At 38.4% G+C, this 15,818-nt stretch overlaps 1 protein-coding gene across 1 annotated transcript in view; it reads right to left on the reverse strand.

The window, feature by feature from the left end:
* Window positions 1-15,818, reverse strand: part of LOC128123840 (phospholipid-transporting ATPase ABCA3-like) — a 122,649-nt gene that overhangs the window by 33,706 nt on the left and 73,125 nt on the right. The window contains exons 16-17 of the mRNA XM_052760133.1: window positions 3,080-3,178; window positions 1,292-1,505 (exon numbers count right to left, since the gene is read on the reverse strand). Of these exons, the coding sequence (XP_052616093.1) occupies window positions 1,292-1,505; window positions 3,080-3,178 (313 nt within the window). The remainder of the gene's footprint in view (window positions 1-1,291; window positions 1,506-3,079; window positions 3,179-15,818) is intronic.

Here is a 15,818-nt window from a genome sequence, read left to right on the forward strand (position 1 = left end):
CCAGTAAAAACAAAGCAAATAGTTTATTTGTGCACTATTAATTTAGAGTATCAAGACCTGGCTTCTAACTATAGTAAAACTCTTAAGATCATTTTCTTTTGTGGGGGGCGGGAAGGGCAGTTCTAGGATCAGATTCTTAAACATGCTAGGGAAGTACTCAATCACTGAGTTATACTCCTAATCCCAAGATTTTCTTTATTAACATGTTAAAAGTTTTTTTATTAAAAAAGAAAACTGGGCCAGGTATGGTGGTGCATGCCTTTAATCCTAGCACTTGTGAGACAGAAGCAGGTAGGCCTTTCTTAGCTTGAGGCCAGCCTGGTTTACACAGTGAGCTCCAGGCTATCCAAAGCTACATAGTGAGACTCAGTCTTAAAACAAAACAAACACCACAAAAGTTGAAAAAATTTTGGGTCTTTATCTAATATATGATCTTTTTTCTCTCATTTTAAACACTCTTCCTAAAATGATTTTATTTTGCCAGGAACACATACTGTAATCCAGACAAAAAATGCTCTTACTTTGATCAACAAATATCTCCTGGATATGATAGTTATCTTTGGCTTTATTAGAACAAAGGGAAATTTTCTTTTTTTCCCTTTTTAAATTAAAATTTTAAATTTATTTTACATACCAACCACAGTTTCTTCTCCCTCTTCTCCTTCTGTTCCCTTCCCCCACCTCCTTTCTACGCCCACCCCCTATCTACTCCGTCTCTGTCTCTATTCAGAAAGTAAGGTCTCCCAAAGTAGTCAATAAAGCCTGGCAAATCAAGTTGAGGCAGGACCAAGCTCCTACCCTCTGCATCAAGGCTGAGTGGGGCATCCCACCATAGGGAATAGGTTCCAAAAAGCCAGCTCATGTGCCAGGAACAGGTCCTGGTCCTACTGCAAGGGGCCTCGCAAACAGATCAAGCTACACAATTGTCACCCACAGGCAGAGGGCCTAGGTCAGTCAAAGGGAGAGTTTCTAATGAGAGCTTTAGAAAAGGGATTCTGAGAAATAATAATGGTGAGAGCAGCAGCTAAGATCTTTATCTAGAGACCATTTCTCCTGTATCAAGTTCCACAGACTAGTCCATTTCTAGTTCTATAAACTAGATGCATCTTTTATGTTTAGACATTAAAAAATGTGATATTCCAAAGAAAAAAAATGCTATCAATTTGACATTCGGGGGACATGGGAGGAATTGGTGAAAGGAACTTGGGGCTAGAAAGAGGAAAGAAAGGGGGAAAATAATATAATTATATTTTAAATAAAAAGTATAAAAATTAAAAGAAAATATGCTTACCCCAGTGTTAAATTTAGTGGTAGAAATTTCACTCAAATAGGAAAAATCTGGTCCTTTATAATTTCTGGGTATATTCACATTCTGCTGCTTATCTTGTTTCATTTTTTCAGGTATATTCACATTCTGCTGCTTATCTTCTCTCATCTTTTTGTATGCCAGGTAATAGGAGTTGAGAGTCTGAATATTCCTTTGGGGAGCTGCCAGATTATTGACCCTACACACATATATATATAGGTACACAAAAAGAGCACAAAGTATTTCCTCTTAATCATAGCCTCAAATTGCTTTTCTTCAAGAATCTGAAACCAGCCTGTAAAACAATATAGACTATTGACATTGCCCTTGGTTGCCTCCCAGAACTTGAAAATAAGACCCTATAGGTAAAGACACCACCCACTTTGGACACAGGATTTGGAAAATTGAGCTGGAACTGACCTGGAAGACTCCTCTCAAGGACTAGCTCTCACAGTAATAGAAAGAGCTATACAAGCTGCCAAGGGAGAAAAGGAATCAACAGTCCTATCCAGCTGTAAAAGTCTACAAACCACAACGATCAGCATCGCAAAATTCCGAGGGGTACAACAGTGGCACTTATATCGTGGGGGGCAGCCGACAACTGTCTAATTGGACTTAAATCCTGTTCAGTAGGAGGGAATTCATGCCTAGTGCTGGAAAACCTAGACAACTCCTTGAGGAGAACTCATTACAGCCACTTTTCCAAACAAGTATAATTCCCAACTACATTCTATATAGCTCTCCTTATAAGCACAGATAAGTGCAGCTCTCGCCCCTCATCATGAAGTTTTTCCCAAGCAGATAAAGACCAAGCAGATACAGACATGTACTGGTTAAAATGCAGAGAACAAACTGACTGTGGGATGCTCAGCCCCAGGTGATACATCTACAACACAACTGCTATACCTGAGGCTCAGGGGAAGGCACAGAAGATGGGGTGGAAAAACTGTGAGAGAGGACCAGGATAGCTGCTTGAGAGTGTATTCTATACATGACAGCTGTATCCATGAAACCTTAACATATATGGCTGTCTCAATAAGTCCTGCATAACGACTACACCAGCTGACATGTTTTTGTGGATGGGGGAAATCTCACAAAGCCCCACTCTTAAAAAGCTATATTCAATCAATGGCTGATAAGAGAAGAATCAGTCTTCTCCAGGGACGAGTCCCCTGATAGGTTATCTAATCCTGAGTGGTCATCTCTAACACATATAAGTATGAGAAACACTAAATGGACTCAGTAGGATGTATTTATATATACACATGTACACAGGTATATATGTAACAATTAATTGAAGAAGAGGTTTGTGAATTTGAGAGGGGACATGGGAGGAGTTGGAGGAGAGAGAATATGAGCTGGAAATAATATAAATAAAGTACTTACTCATGAAATTCTGAAAAAAAAAGTTAAAAAAAGACATGCATCAAGGCCCAAGTTCAACATCTTTAAATCTCAGCTGAATATACATGGAAATATATTACAATAAAATAGCATATTTGAAAACTTAGTGACACCACTTTATTTCAGCTGCAAAAGAGTAAGGTTTGTTCTTTCTTTTTTTTTCTTCAAGACAAGGTTTCTCTGTGTAGTTTTTGGTGCCTGTCTTGGATCTCACTCTGTAGACCAGGCTGGCCTTGAACTCACAGAGATCTGCCTAGCTCTGCCTCCCAAATGGTGGGATTAAAGGTGTGTGCCACTCTTACCTGGCTGAGGTTTGTTAACATAAGAGTTTATGGGTGGAAAGTTTTTTTCCAGGTTATTATAACTCACTTAAGGAAAACCTCTTCCATTGTAGTGATTGAAGCTCCAAAATTGGCAATGCCCAGTGTTTTCTGTTTTATTTCCAACTCAGTAAACAAAGTTTCAAATCTGTAAAGAAAGAAGAAACAAAGAGCTGGTGTTGGGTCTAGTTATACTTTTCAGTAAATGGAATAAAAATGCAAGCACTTCAACTTTCTCCACTTAGTATTTTTAACTATTCTTTTCTATCTTTTTCTCCCTTTTAAAAATTCTTAGGACTGGGGATGGAGCTCAGTGGAAAAAGTACTTTCAAAAGAAAAAAGAAAGGAAGAAAAAGTTCTTTCTTAGCATGAATAAGGCTTTGAGTTCAATTTCCAGCATTGCAAACAAAAGAAAAATGTATTCTTTTTTTATTTGCTTAAAATTTTTTCTTACAATGTATTTTGAACATATTTTTCTCTTCCTTAAATTTTCCCAGATCCTTCCCACCTGCCCACACACCCAATTTCATGCTCTTTCTTAAGAAGAGTATATTTTAAAAAGACAAAAAAAGGAACCCCCCCCCCCCCCGCCCCAACACACACAAATACCAAGCCAAGCAATCAAACAAACAAAAACATGGAGTCAGTCTTGTATTGCCCAATTACTCCTGAGCATGGAGTCTGTCCTGAAATGTAATTGATACATTCAATGTGACTTCATTGTACAAAACTGATTTTCCTTCTCCCAGCAACTATCATTTGCAAATAGCTTCTTGGTTAGGAGTGAGATTTTTGTGCTCATTTTATGTGCAGGGATTTTGTCTGGCTTAAACTTGGGAAGGTCTTATGCATGCTGCCATAGTCTGTGTGAGTTCATATGTAAATCAACTCTCTTGTATCTGGAAGACACTGTTTCCTTGGAGTCATCCATCACGGCTGGTTCTTATAATCTTTCCAAAACCTCCTCTTCTGAACAGATCCCTGAATCTTGAGGTGAAGGCTTTGGTGAAGACATCTCATTTAGGGCTGAGTGTTAAAAAGTATCTCATTCTCTGTGCTGTCCAATTGTGGCTTTGGGTTATTTACCATCTATTGCAAGAAGCCGTTTGATGAAGGCTGAGTGAGGCACTGATCTATTGGTATAGAAATATGTCATTTGGAAGTATTTTACTATTATGTTCATTTATCAGAATAATGGTACTAGGCTTCCCCTTAGGGCCCATGGCCTACATAGTCCCATGTTTTTGGTCACTTTAACAGTGTCAGGTATGGGTTCCATCTCATGAAATGGGCCTTAAATCCAGTCAAAATGTGGTTAGTTACTCCTGTGACGTTTGCGCCACTATTGCATTAGTGAGTATACCTTGCAGTCAGGTTGCTGTTATACTTTGCAGGATTTGTAGCTTGGTGAAGCTTCTAGTTGGGCACCAGCTTGATTCCTCCACTTATGTTCAGTGACATAAGTGGTGTCTTCAACAACAGGATTTTCTATCCAGTTTTGGACAGTAACAAACAGCATTAGCAAAAGCCTGAGGTGCTTTGGGGAAAGGGCTGTGGAACCCCTTTGGCCAATGACTCAACAAGATATAACCCATTTCTGGTAGTGGTATTTTATTTGTAGCATAAAATGTCTAGCTGGAGCACTGTCTCCCCATCATATGGTAACTCTATTTAAATTTCTTTAATATGTATACATTTTAGGTTTTTATGATAGATGATTTCCATAGAGGTTTTCTAAAGACCTCTACTATTAGTTTCCCTTCCCTTAATCCCTCCTTTATCCTGTCCTCCCATGCCTTTCCCCATTTAATTCTAGTCTAGTTTCCCCTTTATCACTTGGCAATTCTACATTCTATTTCCACTTACTTGGAAGATCCTCTCCTCTCCTCTTTCTAGCTACCTAGCCTCTGTGGGTATTCTAGATAAAACATACATATCTTAAATGCTGACATCCACATAGAAGAGCAAATATGCAATGTTTGTCTTTCTGGGTCTTGAGTTACGTCCCTTGGGATGATGTTTCTAGTTACACCCATTTACATACAAATTTCACAATTTTATTTTAACAGTTGAATAATTCCATTGTGTAAATGTACCACATTTTTTAGCTGATGGACATCTAGGTCATTTCCAATTTCTGACTATTATGAATAGAGCAGCAATAAACATAGATGAGCAAATATCTCTGCAGTAAGATATAGAGTCCTTTGGGTATATGCCCAAGAGTAGTACAGTTGGATCTTGTGGTAGATCAATTTTCAGATTTTTGAGAATCCTCCACACTGATTTCCATAGTGGCTGTAGCCATTTTCACTCTCACCAGCAATGGATATGTGTTCCCCTTCCCCCTCAATATTGCCAGCATATGCTGTCATTTGACTTATTCACCTTGGTCTTTTTGACCATGATAAGGTGAAATCTTAAAGTAGTTTTAATTTGCATTTTCCTATGTCTAAGAATTTTGAACATTTCTAAAGTATTTCCAAGTCATTTGTATTTCATCTTTAGAGAACTCTTTTCAGTTCTATACTCCATTTTTAAAATTGAGTTGTTTTCATAATCAGGATTTTTTTCTTTGTATCTATTAGATAGTGACTGGTAACCATTCTCTTGCCATCTGTAGGCTTCCTCTGTGCTTGAACAATGGTGTCATTTGCTGTACAGAAGCCTTTTAGCTTCACAAGCTTCCATTTATTAATTGTTGTTCTTAATGCCTGCACTATAAGGGTCCTGATCAGAAAGTCCTTTCCTGTGTTGATGAATTAATATGTATTCTGTATTTTGTCTTCTATCAGATTTAGGATATCTTGTTCTGAGGTCTCTGATCCATTTGGAGTAGAGTTTTATGCAGGGTATTAGATATGGATCCATTTTCATTCTTCTACATGCATCTACCCACTTTAACTAGCATCATTTGTTGAAGATGATGTCTCTTCTCCAGTGTATATTTCTGGCTTGTCAAAAATCAGGTGTCCACAGGTTTGGGGGTTATACCAAGATCTTTAGTTCTATACCATTGGCAAATCTGTCTGTTTTTATGCCAATGGCATGCTGTTCTTAATTATTACAGATCTATAGTACAACTTAAAATTTGGAGTGTTGATACTTACAGCAGTTCTTTTATTATTCAATATTGTGTTAGTTATCCTGAGTTTTTGCATTTCCATATGAAGTTTAAGATTTTTTTCAGCTTATGTGAATAATTGTGATAGGATTTTTCTGTAGATGGCTTTTGTTAGGATGGCCATTTTTACAATATTAGTTTACTGGTCTGTGAGAATGAAAGAGCTTTCCATCTTCTAGTGTCTTTTTCAATTTTCTTCAGTGTCTGAAAGTTTTGTATTATACAAATCTATCACCTGCTTGCTTAGTTATTCCAATATGTTTTTGAAGCTGTTGTGAAAGGCCCTGTTTCTTTGTTTCTTGTTCATTATGTCTGTTATTTGCATAAAGGAAGGCTACTGACTTTTGTATATTAATTTTATGTCCTGTTACCTAGTTGAAAATGCTTATCAGCTGTAGAAGTTTCCTGGTATACAATCAGATCATCTGCAAATTAGGATACTTTAAATTTTTCCGTTCTTATTTCTATCCTTGAACTCCTTAAGTTCTTATTGCTCTAGCTATTTTTTTAAAGATTATATTTATTTTATTTTTGCCTGCATGTATATCTGTGTGAGAGTTCCAAATCCCCTGGGAACTGGAGTTACAGACAGTTGTGAGCTGTCATGTGGGTGCTGGGAATTGAACCCAGGTCCTATGGAAGAGCAGCCAGTGCTCTTAACCACTCAAGCATCTCTTCCAGCCTGTTTGCAAGTATTTTATTGAGAAATTTTGCATGTATGTTCATAAGGAAAATGTCTGCAATTCTTTTTCTTTGTTGGGTCTTTATATGGTTTGGATATCTATTAGAATAACTGTGGCCTTGGAAAACAAATTGGGCAATATTCCTTCTGTTTCTATTTTGTGGAATAATTTGAGGAGTATTGGCATGAACTCCTCTTTGAAAGTCTAGTAGGATTCTGCCCTAAAACCATCTGCCCCTGAGCTTTTTTGGTTGGAAGACTTTTTTTAAATTTTTTTTTTTTTTAATTTATTTTGCAATACAATTCAGTTCTACATATCAGTCACGGATTCCCTTGTTCTCCCCCCTCCCGTCCCCCTCACCTTCCCCCCAACGCCCCCCCCCCCATTCCCATCTCCTCCAGGGCAAAGCCTTCCCCACAGACTGAGGTCAACCTGGTAGACTCAGTCCAGGTAGGTCTAGTACCCTCCTCCCCGGCCAAGCCAAACAATCCTGCATAGGCCCCAGGTTTCAAACAGCCAACTCATGCAATGAGCACAAGATCTGGTCCCACTGCCTGGATGCCTCCCAAACAGATCAAGCCAATCAACTGTCTCACCCATTCGGAGGGCCTGATCCAGTGGGGACCCCTCAGCCATTGGTTCATAGTTCATGTGTTTCCATTCATTTGGCTATTTGTCCCTGTGCTTTATCCAACCTTGGTCTCAACAATTCTCGCTCATCTAAACCCTCCTCATTCTCATTGATTGGACTCCCAGAGATCCACCCAGGGCCTAGTCATGGATCTCTGCATCCAGATCCCTCAGTAGTTGGATGAGGTTTCTAGCACAACAATTAGGGTGTTTGGCCATCCCATCACCAGAGTAGGTCAGTTCGGGCTGTCTCTCGACCATTGCCGGCAGTCTGTTGTGTGGGTATCTTTGTGGATTTCTGTGGGCCTCTCTAGCACTTTGCTTCTTCCTGTTCTCATGTGGTCTTCATTTACCATGGTCTCCTATTCCTTGTTCTCCCTCTCTGTTGTTGATCCAGCTGGGATCTCCCGCTCCCCCAAGCTCTCTTTCCCTTGACCCTCGCCTTTCATTACCCCCACTCATGTCCAGGCTGTTCATGTAGATCTCATTCCATTTCTCTGTCATTGGGCGATCCCTGTGTCTTTCTTGGGGTCCTGTTTTCCGGGTAGCCTCCCTGGTGATGTGAGTAGCAGACAATTCATCCTTGTTTCATGTCTAGTATCCTGCTATGAGTGAGTACATACCATGTTTGTCTTTCTGAGTCTGGGTTACCTCACTCAGGATGATTTTTTCTAGATCCATCCATTTGTCTGCAAACCTCATGATGCCATTGTTTTTTTCTGCTGAGTAGTATTCCATTGTGTATATGTACCACATTTTGTTTATCCATTCTTCAGTTGAAGGGCATCTGGAATTGCTCATCATCCCTAATCATCAGGGAAATGCAAATCAAAACAACTCTGAGATACCACCTTACGCCTGTCAGAATGGCTAAGATCAAAAACACTGAAGACACCTTATGCTGGAGAGGATGTGGAGCTAGGGGAACTCTCCTCCACTGCTGGTGGGAATGCAAGCTTGTACAACCACTTTGGAAATCAATATGGCGCTTTCTTAGAAAATTGGGAATCAATCTCCCCCAAGATCCAGCTATACCACTCTTGGGCATATACCCAAGAAATGCTCAACCACACCATAAGAGCACTTGTTCAGCTATGTTCATATCAGCATTGTTTGTAATAGCCAGAACATGGAAACAACCCAGATGCCCTTAAATTTTTTTTTTATTCTTCTCTCATACAATACATCCTGACCAGTTTCCTGTCCCTCCACTCTTCCCAGTTCCTGTCCCTCCCACCTCCCCTCTCCCCTTCAGAAAAGAGCAGGAATCCCAGGGATATCAACTGAACATGGCATAACAAATTACAATAAGACTAGCACAAATCCTCATATCAGGGCTCAGGGATGCAACTCAGTAGGAGGAAAAGGGTCTCAAGAGCAGGGGAAAAGAGATAGAGATACCCCCACTCCCACTCTTAGGAGTCCCACAAAAACACCAAACTATAATGTATTTGCAGAGGACCTAGTGCAGACTCATACAGATTTTGTGACTGCCACTTCAGTCCCTGTGAGCCCCTATGAGCCCTGTTTAGTTAATTCTGTGGGCTGTGCTCTCCTGGTGTCCACTGGCTCCTATAGTTCTTCCTTGGTTGGGAGTCTTCTAATTACTGCTTCTGATTCGTTGTGGGGTATAGGATTATTTAAATTGCTTATCTGATCTTGATTTAACTTTGGTAAGGGGAATGTATTGAGACAACTATTCACTTCTTTCAGGTTTTCCAATTTGGTGGAGTACAGGTTTTTAAAGTACATTTTTATGAGTATCTGGATTTCCTTAGGGTCTAGTGTTATGTCTCCCTTTTCATTTCTAATTTTGCTAATTTGGATATTATCTCTCTGCCTTTTTGTTAATTTGGATAATATTTTGTTAATCTTTTTGGTTTTCTCAAAGAACCAACTTGTTGATGCATTGACTTTTTGTACGGTGTTTCTACTTTATTGGTTTCAGCCCTGAGTTTAATTATTTCTACTCTTTTTGTGTATAATTTCTTCACTTGGTTCTAGACTTTTTGGGTGTGTTGTTAAGTTACTAGCATGATGTAAGTGAATCAATGAAAGTCTGTTAAAAGGGTACGAAGGATTTATTAAGATATAAAATGGGGAGAAAATGCACTCATGGATACAGAACGAAGTAAACAGCTGCCATGGTCCTCCGTTTGGCACAGGGGGTAGTGGTGGTGAATGGGACCAGCCGATCTCTGACCACCACAAGAGAGCAAGCACACAGTCATATAACCCACCAAGAGGCCACAGCCTAAGGCTGCTTGGTACTCCAAAGCTATTGGTGGAACAAATACCCACAACACTTCCCCTTTTTGCCTAAATAAGAAGGTTTGAAACCTAATACAAAATTATATACAATAAGAATGATTATCAAATATTGTCCAGGAGAAAGGATAATAACATAAACAAAAATGAAACTACAACCAAGAACAACATTAAGCAAGAAACACATACTAAATGTCCAGACCATTAGTAAATGGCAAATTACAGAGATTACTCCAATAGCTGTCCTATCCTGAAGAATCTAAATCTAGTACCTTAGTTTTTAGCTAAGATACAAGAGGAATGTAACTGTAACCATCTAAAAGGAGAAATGCTGTGGGATGGTTTTTCTGTATGCTGTGAATATATGTTGCTTCCAATGGTTAACAAATAAAGCTGCTTTGGCTTATGGTAAGGCAGGATAAGAGCCAGGCAGGATATCTAAGTAGAGATAAAGAGAGAGGAAGGGCAGAGTCAGGGCAGACGCCATCCAGCCATCCAAGAAGCAAGATGCCAACAGACCGGTAATGCCACGGCCACGTGGCAAAATATAGAATAGAAATGGGTTAATTTAAGAAGAGCTAGCTAGCAAGAAACCTGAGCCATAGACCAAACAGTTTGTAATTAATATTAAGCCTCTGGGTGATTATTTTATAAGTGGCTGTGGGACCGTGGGACTGAGCGGGACAGAGAAAGTGGGACAGAGAAAAGGCTCTGCCTATAGCACAAGATTTCTCCAAATTTTTTTTATGCGAGGAACTTGCCTCCTAGAACTGCTTTGCGTCCCATAAATTTGGGTATTGTGCTGGATAATTTTATGTCAACTTTGACACAAGCTAAAGTCATCTGAGAGGAGGGAACCTCAATTGAGAACATGCCTCCATAAGATCCAGATGTAGGGGATTTTCTTAATTACTGATTGATGTGAGAGGGCCCAGCCCATTGTGAGTTGTGCTATCCCTGGGCTGGTGGTCCTAGGTTCTTTTTGAAAGCAGGCTGGGCAAACCATGTGGAGCAAGCCACTAAGTAGTTCTCCTCCATGGGCTCTGCATATCTCCTGCCTCCAGGTTCCTGCCCTGTGAATTCCTGCCCTCACTGCTTTTGATGACAAACTGTGATGTGGAACTCTGAGCAAAATAAGTCCTTTCCTCCTCAAGTTGCTTTTGGTCATTACGTTTCATCACAGCAGTACTAAGACAGGTATGTTGTGTGTTCTTTCATTTGATTCTAGAAAGTTTTTAGTTTCTCTATAATTTCTGTCCTGACCCATTTCATTCAGTTGTGAGTTGTTCAGTTTCCATGAGTTTGTGAGCTTTCTGTTGTTTCTGTTGTTGATATCCAGTTTTCCTATAGTAAACGTAACACTTGGCATTTCCAATAGAAATGCACAAGAGTTCCAGCATGCCACCATGTCCCACCATGATGATAATGGACTGACCCTCTGAACTGTGAGCCTCCCCAAATAAATCTTTTCCTTTGTAAGAGTTGCTGTGGTCATGGTGTCTCTACAGCAATAGAAACCCTAACTAACACAGAAGTTGGTACAAGGCACTGGTGTATTGCTGTGATAGGCCTGACCATGCTTTTGTTTGAAGAAATATGGACTTTGGGACTGTGGTTTAGAAAAGCAGTGGACTGCTTTAAGATGGGTTTAATGGGCCATTCTAGTAGAAACATAGAAGACAGTTATTTGAATTATGAGGGGCTGGCTCAAAACAAAAGCATGGCCAGACCTATCACAGTAATACCCCAGTGTCTGGTATCAACTTCTGTATTAGTTAGTGTTTCTATTGCTGTGAAGAGACACCATGACCACAGCAACTCTTTTAAAGGAAAAACATTTACTTTGGCCGACTTACAATTTCAGAGGTATATTCCATTATCATCATGGTGGGAAGCATGGCAGTGTGCAGGCAGACATGTTGCTGGAGAAGGAGCTGAGAGGTCTACATCTTGATACCCAGGCAGCAGAAGGAAACTGCGTATCACACTGGGTATAGTTTGAGCATATAAGACCACAAAGCCAGCTCCCACAGCGGTACACTTCCTCAACAAAGCCACACCTCCTAATAGTGCCACTCCTTATAGGCCAAGCATTCAAATACATGAATCTATGGGGGTCATTCTTATGTAAACCAGCACATGGGGATTGTATTAAATGTGTAGACTGCTTTTTTTTTTGGTAGGATGGCCACTGTCACTATATTAATCTTGGTGATGCATGAGAACAGATCTTTCCATCTTCTGATCTCTTCTTCAATTTATTTCTTCAATGCCTTAAAGTTTTTAATTATAAAATTATTTCACTTTGTTAGAGTTATCCCAAGATATCTTATTTACTTTAGGCCATTGTGAAAGACACCATTTTTCTGCTTTCTCAATTTGTTTGAAATTTGTACAGAGAAAGGCTACTGATTTTTTGTGTGTTATTTTTGTATCCTGCTGTGGGGTTCTCTGCAACCTTCACAGACAGCTGGGAGATGAGCAGCAAGAGGCAAGAAGGCAGTTCAGCTCAATACAACTTAGTAGAGGGTATTGGCTCAAACTTTGGGAGTCTGACCCCGAGGGTTTATTTTAGGCTTATTTAAGCACAGCACAGTTTGGAAAAAATTATTCTGGTGATGCTTAATTCAATCCCATGTGTACAACAAAGCATACAGAAATCTTGAGGAAGAAAGTAATCAAAATACTAATCAGACATGACTACATTGAAGCTCTTTGTAAAGTTGATGAAGATAGGTTCTATAGATCAACAGAGAAAAACAGGTTTATGATTGATTGAGAAAAAAATTTATAATAAGGATCTGGAGGAGGGTCCAGTGATGGAAAACTCTCTATGTACACAGACAAAGCAAAGTCACCAGGCTAGAAAGAATGTCCACTCCAGCCTTCTGGGTGGAAAGCAGGTTTTTGCATTCCTTCGAACAAGCCTATGTGCTTAACATTCCAGGTTCCCCTAGTAAATGTTTGTGAGCACAAAGACCTCCATGCCCCTACATCCTACTTCTTTTCTGAAAGTGCTTATCAGCTGTAGAATTTTCTAGTGGAGTTTTTGGGGGTCTTTAGTATATATATTCATATCATCTGCAAATAGATACTTTGACTTCTTCCTTTTCTCTGTATATCTTTGATCTCCCTTCAGTTGTCTTACTGCTGTAGTTAAGACTTCAAGCACTATACTGAGCAGGGATGAAGAGAGTGAACATCTTTGACTTGTTCCTGACTTTAGTGGACATGCTGAATTTCTCTCCTTCTAGGTTGATGTTGGCTGTGGAATTACTGTAAAATGCTTTTTATTATGTTGAGGTATGACCCTTTTATCCCTTGTTTCTCTAAGACTTTAATCATGAAGAGGTACTGGATTTTGTCAGAGGTTTTTTTCTGCATCTAATAAGATGACCATGTGGTTTTTGTCTTTCAGCTTATGTGGTGGGCATTTAACAGTTTACATATGTTGAACCATCCCTGCATCTTTGGGATGAAGCCAACTTAATCATAGTGAATAGTATTCTTGGATTCGGTTTACAATTATTTTATTGAGAAATTGTCCATCCAGGTCCATGATAGATATTGGTCTATAATTTTTTATGTTTTTGTGTAGTTTTGGTAAGAGTAGTTTCTATAAATAATTAGGAAATATTCCTTCAGTTTCTATTTTGTGGAATAATGTGAGTAGTAGTGGTGTTAATTCTTCTTTGAAGGTCAGGTAGAATTCTGTACTGAATCCATCTGGGCCTGAGCTTCTTTGGGTTGGGAGACATTTACATACTGTTTCTATTTCACTAGGGGTTCTGGGTCTTTAAAATGATTATTTGATCTTCATTTAACTTGGGCAGGTCATATATATAAAAAAATTAATCCACTTAAATTTTCTAGTTTGGTAAAATCTAATTTCTATAGATTTTAAAAGTATGTCCTTCTGATTCTCTGAATTTTGTCTATCATAATGTTCCTTATTTCATTGCTAATTTTATTTGTATCTTTTTTCTTCATCTTTTAGTTAATTTGAATAATGGTTTGTCAATCTTTTTAATTTTCTCAAAGAACCAACTCTTAATTTCACTGATTCTTTATATTTTCATTGTTGCTTTTATGACATTAATTTCAACCTTTAGCTTGATTATTTCTTCCCAGACAATTTTTTGAAGGGCGTTATTTCTTCTTGCTGTAATAGAGCTTCAAGGTGTGATGCTGTTACAAATATGAAACCTCTGCAATTTCTTGATGTAGGAAGTTAGTGCTATGAACTTGCCTCTGAGATCTGCCTTCATTGTTCCCAATAGGTTTGAGTATGTTCTATTTTCATTTTCATCCAGGTCTAAAAAAGTTTTTAATTACCCTTTTGACCAATTTTTCTTTCAGTAAGGCTTTTTCAGATTCCAGCAGTTTGTACACTTTCTGTTGTTGATATCCACTTTTAGTTCATGGTGGTCAGATAGGGTGCAGGATGTAATTTTAATTTTCCTGTATCTGTTGAGACTTGCTTTGTGCCTAAGTATGTGGTCAGTTTTGGAGAAAGTTCCACAAACTGGTGCAAAGATAAATTCTTTTGTGTTTGGGTGAAATGTTTTATAGATATCTGGTAGGTCCACTTGATTTATAACATTATTTAACTTCAGCATTTCTCTGTTTAATTTTTGCCTGAATGACCTGTATATTGGTGAAAGCTGGGTATTGAGGTCAGTCATTATCACTATGTGAGGGTCAATATGTGATTTTAGTTGTGATACCATTACTTTTATGAACTTGGGTGCCCTTGTGTTTAGAACTGCAATATCCTCTTGGTAGAGTTTTCTTTTGGTGAATACATAGTGTCCTTCCCTATCTCTTATAATTAGTTTTGGTTTGAAGTCTATTTTGTCAAATATTAAAGTAGCTACACATGCTTGCTTTTTGGATCCATTTGTTTGGAATAGCTTTTTCCATTCCTCTACACTGAGGTGATATCTATCCTTGATGGTGATGTGTGTTTTTTTTTTTTTTTTTTTTGATGTAGCAGAAAGATGGACCCTGTTTTCTAATCTAATCTGTTAGTCTGTATCTTTTTATTGATGGATTGAGACCGTTAATATTGTTGGCATTGAGCAGTGTTTACTGATTGTTTTTTTTTGTTATTGTGTGTGGGTTCCCCCCATTTGATTTACTGTTCTGGGATTATTTATTTCTTGTGTCTTCTAGGGTATGGTTCACCTCTTCAGACTGAAGTTTTTCTTCTAGTTGCTTCTGTAGATTTTGATTGGTAGATAGATATTGTTTAAATTTTATTTTATTATGGGCTTTTCTATTTATCTGTCTATTGTGATTCATAGTTTTGCAGGGTATAGTAGTCTAGCTGGCATCTGTGGTCTTATAGTACTAACAGAACATCCTTACAGGCCCTTCTGCCTTTTAGAGACTCCACTTAGAAGTCAGGTATAATTCTAATGGCCTACATTTATATTTTACATGCTTTTTCCTTCTGCAACTTTTAATATTCTTTCTTTGTTCTGTACATTTAGTGTTTTGATTATTTGTATTATGGGGAATTTCTTTTCTGGTCCTGCCTATTCTGTATGTTCCTTGACAGGCACCTCTTTCTTTAGATTGGGGAAATTTTCATCTATTATTTTGCTAAAAATATTTTCTGTGTCTTGGACTTGGGTTTCTTCTTCCTCTATTCCTTTTTCATAGATTTGGTCTTTTCATAGTTTTCCATATTTCCTTAATGTTTTGTGCTTGAATTATTTTAATGTTTTATTTTACTGAGGTATCCATTTTTTTTCTAGTTTTTTAACACATGGGATTTTCTCTTTCATGTCTTGTACTCTTTTGGTGAGGCTTACATCAGAGGGTTTTGTTCAACTTCCTAAATATTTCATGTCCTGTTTTACTTCAGTTTGGGGTTTCTTCAGTGATTCTATTTCTAATTTCATGTCTTCAACTGTTTTAATGGTCTTCAGTAAGGTATTTATTCATATTCTCTTTTAATGTCCTTGAACATATTCATACTTGCTATTCTGAAGTCTTTGTGTTGTGTTTCACCTATATTGTATTTCTCAGGGCTTACTGTAGGAAGGTTATTGGGTTCTGGTGGAAGCATATTATCT

Source organism: Peromyscus californicus, unplaced genomic scaffold, assembly GCF_007827085.1.
Source record: "Peromyscus californicus insignis strain IS unplaced genomic scaffold, ASM782708v3 Scaffold_4__1_contigs__length_199733344, whole genome shotgun sequence".
Lineage (NCBI taxonomy): Eukaryota > Metazoa > Chordata > Mammalia > Rodentia > Cricetidae > Peromyscus > Peromyscus californicus.